Below are 10,035 nucleotides of genomic sequence, written 5' to 3' on the forward strand. Positions count from 1 at the left end.
TGCAAAGCGCGAATGCTTCTGCACATGCGGCGGAACCTGGAAGTAAACACTTCCAGGTCTGCCGAGTACGCAACTTGAAAGTACGCAACCCACAGAGTACACATCCCAAGGAATGGCTGTATACCACATGCATCAACTATAAATTCCAGAGGAGCATTGGTCTTCAACTGGTCATTATCGCCACTCTCCATTAATCTAGGAGAGGGAAGGGAAAGGGACAAAGTAGAGTCACTAGGCATTTTGAGCTGAGATTGGGGAACTTTGGGAATTTTTTTTTTTGGGGGGGGGACAAATTCACGGTATCCACTTGAAATAATAAAATACTGTATTTGAAATGGTTCTGGAATATGTGGAAAGGGTGTGTTATTCTAGAGGCCTCAGTATCCTCATCAAGTGCTCAACCCTTTTAAAAGCAAAATCCTTGGCATGTTTTACTCAGAAGTTCTGTTGAATTCATTGGGAGTTACAACCTCTGTTTATTCAAGCAGAAACAGAGAAACATGGCCTTCCATGGTGAGTCAGGCTGATAGGAATGGCGGTTCAGCATCTGGAACCACCAGAAGTTCTCCAGTCTTGTATGCAGTGCTTTTTGTGTGTGACAGTATTTACCAGTTCATGATACCTGCACCTTTCCCTTTTTTTCCTGCTCATGGCAGCCACTTTTGTTCTGGCACCCAACACACTTATATAGAGTGTACTGGCACCTTATTTGTTTTTTAAAAAATCAAAAAACTACTTCCTGTACTGTAGATTAAGTATCTTTGTCCTGGGAGGCCGTTCCAAGCACAGAATTTGCACACAAGACCGTAGTTTGTTCCCTCTTTCCAAAAGATTATCACGCTTCTGTCTGCAAATGCAGTATATTATTATTAATTAAATTCATATAAATTCTGTGGGCCTAATAAAATAGCAAGAAGGGGAAGGAGTGGGGTGGAAGCCCATACCCATCAGGACTGCTAGGCATCAAAAGGCAGGGCTTTAGTGGCCTGTGTAACACTGCTCTTCCTCATATGTAACAAACCAAGATTGAATTGTGCAATTTTTATATAAGTAATGCTGCTACATGTTGCAGCATCCAGCTTTTCTTAACAGCACTTTGTTTCACCCATCAGAATCGGCTCACAGCCTTCTGGGTACTCTCTGTATATACAAGTATGTGGTGGTTGTTGTTTTTAAATACTTCATGAAGTACTTTACTCTGCCACGTTATTCTATTGTGGTTGAAGAGAACAAGCAGGACAGCATTAATTTGCTTCTTTCAAAGCAGACCAGTGGTTCAGGTTTTTATTAAATATGTAAATATTACATTGAGTATTCTACATACAACAGATGGATAAAATGGTATAAAATATACATCATCCATTTTAAATAGTTTTATAAAAACGTAAGTCATTGCTGTACCAGACAAAATCTGATCCTAAGAAATGTTTGTGAGAACCAAATGTCTTTCCCTAGCTTTCTTGGGCTTGCTACATTATGAAGAAAATCTTTAAGCCCTTGCTCCCATGCATTCATATGAAAACAAATAATAAAATAGATGGTGTGAAATACATTAACCATGATCACATCTTCCAACAGTGAGTGTGTGTGTGATGGCGGGGGTAGAGTACATGTTGTTCAGATTAACAGTACTTAAAAGAACATCAATGGGACACCTGGATTGCCAAAAGCATTTTTTGGAAACCCATTACCAGAGGTTTCCAGACCCTTGTGCAAGGAGACCCACTTCACTGTGAGCTGAAAAAGACAAACAGTGTAGCTGGAGTGAGGTAGAACACGTGAACTGAGCTACCCAGAACCATATTTTGTTTGGTTGGAGGAAATACACATGTGTGAAGGCTTATTTTATGAAACGTCAATGCAGTTATGTAGCTTCTCAAGCGTTAACAGGTTGCTGAAAGCATAAGATATTCTCCCCCACCGGCTTCCTCTTTTTTTGAATTCAGAATTTCTAACCCTTACATTCTTAGGAAATAACTGTGCATGGTCATGGGTCTGCAGTAATTTTCCAGTGCTGTAACTTGCAAAGTTGCATTGGTGCAGGAAGCCTGATCCCGAAAACTGTGATTTCCTTAACTTTGGATCAAAACCAAGGCGTGCAACTAAATTTTCCATATTTGCATTATTCTGAACACCTATGCACTTATCTAGAATGGTTCACACGGTGCAAAGTCTCCATTTAAACACAGGCGTTTGTGAGAAATATTCTCTATACCGCAGGGAGCAGTTCTCGCATACAATTTTCTTATAAAAGAATTACAGCAACAGAGTTATTTAATTTTTGAGGCTGTGCCTTACCTTCTTTGAAGCTTTCTAGAAAAAGAAGCTGCAGTCGAGATTTCTGCTTCTAAATATTCAAACTCTGATCTCAAAATGAAAGGTAGTATAATTTTCAAGTGTAGAAATAAGAACAGCCAATTTACACATGCATGGCAATTGTTCCAAGTAACTATTAGCACTGTGTTTCAAAAGAGTCCATTCACATATGCAACGGCCATTAAAATGATTTTTCATCATTTCATTATTCAAATGATGTGCATGCTTATGTGAATCAGACTGAAGGTACAGCAGTTTCTTTCAGTTCTGCATGCTGAACAGAATGAGTGCAGAAAAATAAATACATGTTCAATTGTAACCTCTTCATTATTACTATGTAAATAATTCATTCTCAATAAGGCCATATATAACAAATATGGCTTCGGGTCTGAGCATTTGGTGGAGACACACAGAATCTCTTTGTTCACAGTATGATCTTGGCATACTCGGAAGTAAATTCTGCTGTGTTCAATGGGCTTACCTGAAAGTAAGCCACTTTGAACGCAATGATACTTCCTTTTGAGTATTCATAAACTGGTTGTTTCCATATACCATAGCAGTTCATTCTAAAAACTAAGTGGTCAAAAAATATTTCAGACTGATCTGCATCAATTCTAGTCAAGCCCTCTGCTTATAACAGCCTCTTGACACCTGGAAACAGATTTCCGTTCCTCCAAGTTAAGATGAACAGCCTAAAAAATAAAGGGTATGTAGGCTTTCCGACACTTTGGATAGTGTTTGAAGTTGCTCAGGTAATATTCATGGCACAAAACGGCACTCACTGCCTGGTTAAAGAACACATAAGTCACAACTAGCCACCATGTTAAATTGTTAAACCCAAACATGACGGCCATCGACAGGTATATTAGAAGTTCGGCAAAGTAATGCGGACAGGACACAAACTCAAACCAGTCGCCGAAAGGAATACTGTGGTCCAAATTTAGTACTTTTCCTGAAACAGCAAAAAGTAAACAGTTGTTAGCCTTGTCTAGCTGAGGAATAATGTTGAAATACATCCCATTTTCACCAGCACTGATCTAATTTGTGGGTATTAATGTTGTGGGGAAAGCAAAAATACTTGCAAGGAGATTATGGATGTGCAAGGTATTGTAACGTTTTTTTTTACCTGGAGGAGCAAAAGCTAGACTAGACAAACAGCAAAATATCTTACCTGATTTGTTTTTTCTAAGATTAGCTAGAATCACATGACATCTATGTTGATGAACAGAAGCCCAAATGAACATCAGGACTCCAATGACATGGTACCAGCAGACAGTCAGTCGGTGATCTTTCCCTGGATTATGCAGAAAGAGGGTATGTTTAGATGCTAAAAGAATCAGAATCTGTATTTCTTCTAGCAGCTAGCTCGGCTGTTTCTCCCAATTGCATGTCTCATCTTGGACAACACTCTTAATGCCACATTCAAGATACAGAGGAGTATCAAATTCTTCTCTACAGTCCTTATCCTAAAGATCTGGCATACTGTCATGCTTATAGTTTATATGATATCCCCAACTAACATAAGAGGCAAAAAATTAAGTAGTGTTTGAGCTAGTAGGGCTGGCAAATCAACACATAGAGTCAAATCAATCATAGAATCATAGAGTTGGAAGAGACCACAAGGGCCATCCAGTCCAACCCCCTGCCAAGCATAAAGCAGGAATGGGGAACCTGTAGCCCTCCAGATATTTTTGGACTCCAAGTTCCACCAGGTCCAGTCATCATGGCCAATGGTCAGAGATGATGGAAGCTGTAGTCCAACTGGTTCCCCAACCCAGACTTAAAGGAACATTGCACAGAAGTGAAATAAATTATTAAATTATTGCATATTTCTGTAGATCTGATAACTAATGGGAGAATTTTTCGTAAAACCAAAGGAATTTAATGAAGCAACAACTTGCAGGCACTTATAGCAAATTTAATATGGTGCACCTGTGTGATTCATCAACAGGAACTAGTTGAAAATCTCAGCTCTGGAATATGTACTATCCCAAAACTCAAACACGCAACAGAAATCTCTCTGTCCCTGTCTGCTCCTGATACTTGTTTGATTTCCCCCCCCAAAAAGAGCTAAAGGCATTTTACCTTGGTAATTAACATGTCTATAATAAGAGAAGCAAATATTTATAAAAACACGTATGGCATAAATTCTCACAAAACTACATGTAAGTATGTGACACAGAGTTCTACTGCAATAACTATTTCAATCCAGTCTGCGAAAGAGTTCTGCGTAAACTGAAAGCTCACATACAGTGGAACCTCGGTTTGCGACCGCCTCCGTTTACGACGAACTCGGAGAGCGACCGCCACAGACCTGGAAGTATTTACATCCGGGTTTCGCGCGTGCGGATGCTCTATTGCGCACGCGCAGAAGCGTGCCTACGGCGAGCAATGGACTCGGGGAGCGACCGGCTCCCCGAAACGGATCGTTGTCATAAACCGAGGTACCACTGTACTGATTTGTGAACAGAGGCTGGCCCTAGTAAATGCATTCTTTATTATCCTTGGGATTATGTTTGACCTGTGACTTCCTACACTGAACAAGTCTTTGTATTGCCAGTATCTGAGAACTAAAAGAAATGGAAACTTCAAATTTTAAGGTGAAAAGACACTTACCGGTATCTCTAATCCAGATATATATATATATATATATATATATATATATATATATATATATATATATAACCTGAATAAAAATACTTTTGGGGTGGTTTTTCAACGGCAAGCTACATCCCAATGTATCTCAGAGTAAGATGTCCCCAAACCAGATCAAGGATGTGATGTTAGGAGTAGTCTGTTACTCTGGATTTGCTTTGTTTGAAAAAAAGGGGCATTTAAAAATCATTTTAAGTTGATAGCTTTCTATACTCTTATGTTCCATTTTGCTGTGTGTTGACCAGGCTTCAGCCTAATCTACTCCCATGGAAAACAAAGAAGGATTATATAAGATGCTGATGCTAAATAAGATACTTACCTTCCCGGACATTGGTTGGCACTTGACATAACACCGTTAAGCCCAGCAGAACATAGTAACAGAGTCCAAAGCAGTACTGTACAATATGAATGACACCTCCTGAGAACACACTGATGTGAAGACACTCTTTTAGCCGTCTACAGCTGTTTAACCAGACAAAGAGGCAAACCAGGAAAACAGACAGGGACTCACCACCTAGAAATCCAACACAGGTTACAGTGTAAAACAACTGCTCTTTTCACCAGACGTGTCAGATTCTCATTAAAAAGTAGACAAATGGCAGGATCAAAAGAGAAAGTAAATGCTTGCAAAAACAAGCACTCAGACACATTGCATTATGTTCGCATGCAGAATTCCAGGAACTTAGCAATATTGGCAGAACAATTATTGCATCGGGCACTTTCAAAACTGTTCATTTACGTTATGAAAAATATGGGTCATCTCATCAGTGCTTCATCATAATTCCAAAACATTCACCTACTATGAGATTCAAGTGCAAGGCTGCTCATCTGAATGATCTAAGTGGCGAATTCCTTGCCTGTGAAAAGCTAATGTGTCTGATACAAGGGTCCCACCCTAGCCATTTCTCAGACATGCAAGGAGGTTCTCTTTTACATGAGGGAGCATTCAAACAAAAAATGCTCCAGCTGCATTCTCAAGTGGTACAGTTCCAGGAGAACCCAAACCTTGAAATGTGTGCTCAAGGGAAACTTGATAGGGGGAAGTAAAGGAAGTCGTTCTACTGCCGGTGGTGCAACTATGAAGATACATATTAAAAAATTATAACATGCACTGATATACATATTCAGGGGAAATAGTTTTGAGTTTTAAGACACTGTTTAAGTGGAGCAGATAGAGCCCTGAGGAAAGGATCCCACAAGAACACAGGGGTTTTATTTCCCCATGACTAGCAACAGTGAATGCGATTCTTGGGAGTTTCAGGAGGTTTTGAAACAGAAACAGTTTGGGCCGCCCTGTATGATGACCTCTATTGGGAGGGAGTTTGGGGAACTGTGACCCTGTTAATTCTCCTCAACCTCTGGGTAGCTTTTGATAGCATTGACTATGAAGTGACTGCCTCTGCCCATATGAACTCATCCGGACCCTGCAATCATCATCGGAGGCCCTTCTTCATGTTCCACCCCCCCCCTCCACAAAGGTCTGAAGGGTGGCAACACGAGAATGCGCCTGTTCTGCAATGGCTCCCTGGTTGTGGAATGTTCTCCCCAGGGAAGCTCGCCCAGCACCTTCATTTCGTAACTTTAGGAACCAGCCAAAAATGTTTCTTTATAACCAGGCCTTTGGCTGATTAAATATTCTATGGCCTTTGGGGTGTGTGTGTGGGGGGGGGGTTACTGCTTTGGCCCCCCCCCAATTTTAATGTAGTTTGTGTTCTCATTTTGTCTTTTTAGGTTGTGAACCGCCCTGCGATCTTTGGATGAAGGGCAGTATACAAATGTAATAAATAAATAAATAAACTTCTCAGGAGTCTACACACCTCCATCGTGGTCCTGCGATACTCCATCAAGAATACTGAGGATGTCCTGAAGCCAAATAGGGAAGGGCCTTGATAGAAGGTGGCTTTGGAGAAGCAACAGCAGCACGAAACCGTTCCAGATCACCGACACAACATAGAAGTGATAGAACCACCTGTAGAAGGAAGCACTGACAGCTTACTGTTTTATTCCATACAACCACATTCCCTATATTCTAACTTTCATTTGGCATGGCCTACTCACAAAAATATTTTTCCCCAACACTCTCTCCCTTCCTTCCTTCACTGAACTGCCAATGTAATAAGCAATGGGAGCTCACCCCATCACGGGGATTCGAACTGCCGACCTTCTGATCGGCAAGCCCTAGGTTCCGTGGTTTAACCCACAGCGCCACCCGCGTCCCACCATCTCAAGTAGCAACTTAAAAAAAACCTTTTTGTCATGTTTATTGGCTTTGCCCATTTAACAATAGGATGCCACGCACCCACCCAGCCTAGAATAAATGTCTTAGTTCTTGCCTTAATTTCAGAGAGAATGAGATGGGCAAGACCATATACTGAATTGAATGACTATTTCTAGAACAACAGCAGACTCAAAACATAATTTTAAGTTCATCCACATTGCTTGGAATGATGTCTTGGGAATTCCCCCCCCCCCCATTATTCTGCCTGAATAAGAAATTACAATTCCATTTTTGTTCATTTTTTCTAAAACATACTGCATAGGCTGTGACCGTATGCATCTTACTCAGGAAAAGGGTGGATAAAAATAAATGATTTCAAAATTATTATTTTTTTAAAAAAATTATTTAAATTTTAAATTGGATTTTTTAATATTTAAATTGGATACAGTATTTAAAAACAAATGCTTTTGGAGGAAAAATCTTTCTAAATATAGTTTTCTATTTAAGGTGCTACTGGAAGGAATTTTTCTATTTTATTTTTATTTTGTTTCAACGGCAGACCAACAGGGCTACTTATTTGTAACTATAATCAAATCAGCAATTTTTGATGTAACTGTAACTACTCTGAAAATTTATTATTCCAAAAATGAAACTTTCATCTGGTTGTGAATATTAAGATTATACCAGGGGGCGGAAAGTCTTACTGACTAGCGATTTAAATCGATTTATGTAAATCAAATCCACCCTGCTCCGGCATTGCCAGGGGGCCGGACTAGATGGCCCTCGGGCTCCCTTCCAGCTCTACAATTCCATGAGCCTCATCAGGCACTCTGCACATGCCCAGGAACACTGCACTGACCCCCGATTCATAGAGCCGCTTCGGTCACCTCTTGGGCACGTCGAAGACCTGCAGCTGGGGCGGGCGCTGCCCGCAGCCGCTCTTGGTCTTGCCGTAGCGGAGAAGATCCTGGAACACCGCCGCCAGGCTGAGCGAGGGGCGCCCCGGAGGGGGCTTCAGCGGAGGCAGCCGCAGAGCCAGCAGCGCAGCGAGGAAACTGGCGGCCAGCACCAGCCACATCTCAGCCATCGCTCCAGCAACTGCGCAGCCGCAAAAGCCAACCAGCCCTGTGTTTTTTTAATAAAAAAACCCTCGCACTTCCTTATTAGTTCCCTCGCTTCACATGGTATGGGTGGTGGTTTTTTTTTTTAAGGACGGGCACCAATCAGCTCTTACCCCTCCGCCAACCAATAGACACGAGGGGTGTTCGTCACCTCAATGACTACACAACTGCCAAATCATCTTAAAGTAAGGTTCCCTTGGACCAGCCTCTAAAAGCTTTACATTCGCTATTTGTTTCGCCGTTCGGCTTTTAATTGGCGTTTCCATTTGTCACTCACAGAGCGAGGTAAGGTTCCGACCGCTCAGCTCATAGAGATAAGAAAAAGTGAAGAGCAACGCAAGCTGTTTCCCGTATTTTGAGTGTTTGTGCGCCCAGTGGGAGGAGGAAGTTCTGTCTGCACTACTGTCTGCTTATTTTTCTTTAAAAAATTCAACCCGAGGAAGGAAAAAACAACCAACAACTTATAAAGAGAGCCGGGAAGGTGCCCTCCATCCTTATTTTTTTTAATTTTTTTAAACAGACGTCACCTCTTTCCTGGTTCACAAGAAGTATCAACATTATAAATAAAATCAACGTTTAAGATCAGCATCAACAAGAGATTGAAATGTGTTGGAGTTTCTGGACAGCCACCCAGAATAGCTGGGGAATCCCAGCCAGATGGGCGGCGTATAAATATATTATTATTATTATTATTATTATTATTATTATACTTGCCCAGACGAAAATGATTTCAGCAGCTGTCAGAAAGAACACAGGGAAGGCACCTGCTGGTGTTAATAGGCAGGGAGTTCGAAAGTGTAGGTGATGTCACGCTAAAACAAACAAAACTTATTTTTTTTAAAGCGTAGAACAAGTATTGTGTGCCAGTTCCACAGACTGAAGTGGTCAAGCAGACTACTCTCCAATCCAATCCTACTTTCTGTACTCTGCCCCATAGGTATGACCTATGGGGTAAGGTGCATGATCCCACATGTTAAATGGATTCCAAGCGCTAAAAGATTTTATGTGCCAATAGTAACCTTGAACCTGGCCCCATAATGAATTGACAGCCAGTGGCAGATTTCTTGAGTACAGGTGTCCTATGCTGAAATAATAATAATAATAATAATAATAATAATAATAATAATAATAATAATAATTAGTGGTTTCAGCCACTGTGATTCTGCATTAGCTGCAGCTTCCAGATCAAACGCAAGGGAAAGCCCCACACAAAGTGCATTACAATAATCTACGTACTTTTCAAAACCCCTACCCATGTTTCTTTATGTTTTGCAGGATGGCAGCCTGCACTTTAAGTCTTTGTTTTGTAAGGAATGTGTTTGGAAAACTCAATATTCCTGAGAAGATGGATTATTCCGATCCGCCAGCATTCAATGAGTGGTTCCTGTGTGTCTCACATTGTTTTAAATGAGCCCACTTTCTTTCAACCTCAAAAAGGATGTCCTAATAAGTGATAACATTGCATGTGGTATAGACACCTTTTCCTGGGACAGTCCTTGTGGCTGAGATGAATGGTGCTCATATAACGCACGCTAAAAACAAGTCTTGTACTGTTGAATGGTGATGCATAAATGACACTACACATTACGCCTCACCACTAGATGGTACCAAATCCCTGTCTTTGAATTTTAAAAGGAAGCTAGTACAGTATCTCATAGAGTTTGAGAAATAATTCATTGGTATCTGTTTTTGGAGTTTAGTCGCTGTGGACTTTAATTTGATCAG

At 40.9% G+C, this 10,035-nt stretch overlaps 1 protein-coding gene across 1 annotated transcript; it reads right to left on the bottom strand.

Moving 5' to 3' along the window:
- Nucleotides 1-1,248: 1,248 nt before the first annotated feature.
- Nucleotides 1,249-8,497, bottom strand: SRD5A3 (steroid 5 alpha-reductase 3). Its single transcript, XM_035111562.3, has 5 exons — nt 8,077-8,497; nt 6,789-6,940; nt 5,291-5,485; nt 3,488-3,610; nt 1,249-3,268 (listed from the first exon to the last, which is right to left on the bottom strand). Exons 1-5 carry the CDS (start codon nt 8,274-8,276, stop codon nt 3,009-3,011), a joined length of 930 nt encoding a protein of 309 aa, XP_034967453.3. The 5' UTR covers nt 8,277-8,497; the 3' UTR covers nt 1,249-3,008.
- Between the last annotated feature and the right edge of the window lie 1,538 nt (nt 8,498-10,035).

The sequence above is a fragment of the Zootoca vivipara genome, chromosome Z1 (assembly GCF_965207765.1).
Source record: "Zootoca vivipara chromosome Z1, rZooViv2.hap1.1, whole genome shotgun sequence".
In the NCBI taxonomy this organism is placed as follows: domain Eukaryota; kingdom Metazoa; phylum Chordata; class Lepidosauria; order Squamata; family Lacertidae; genus Zootoca; species Zootoca vivipara.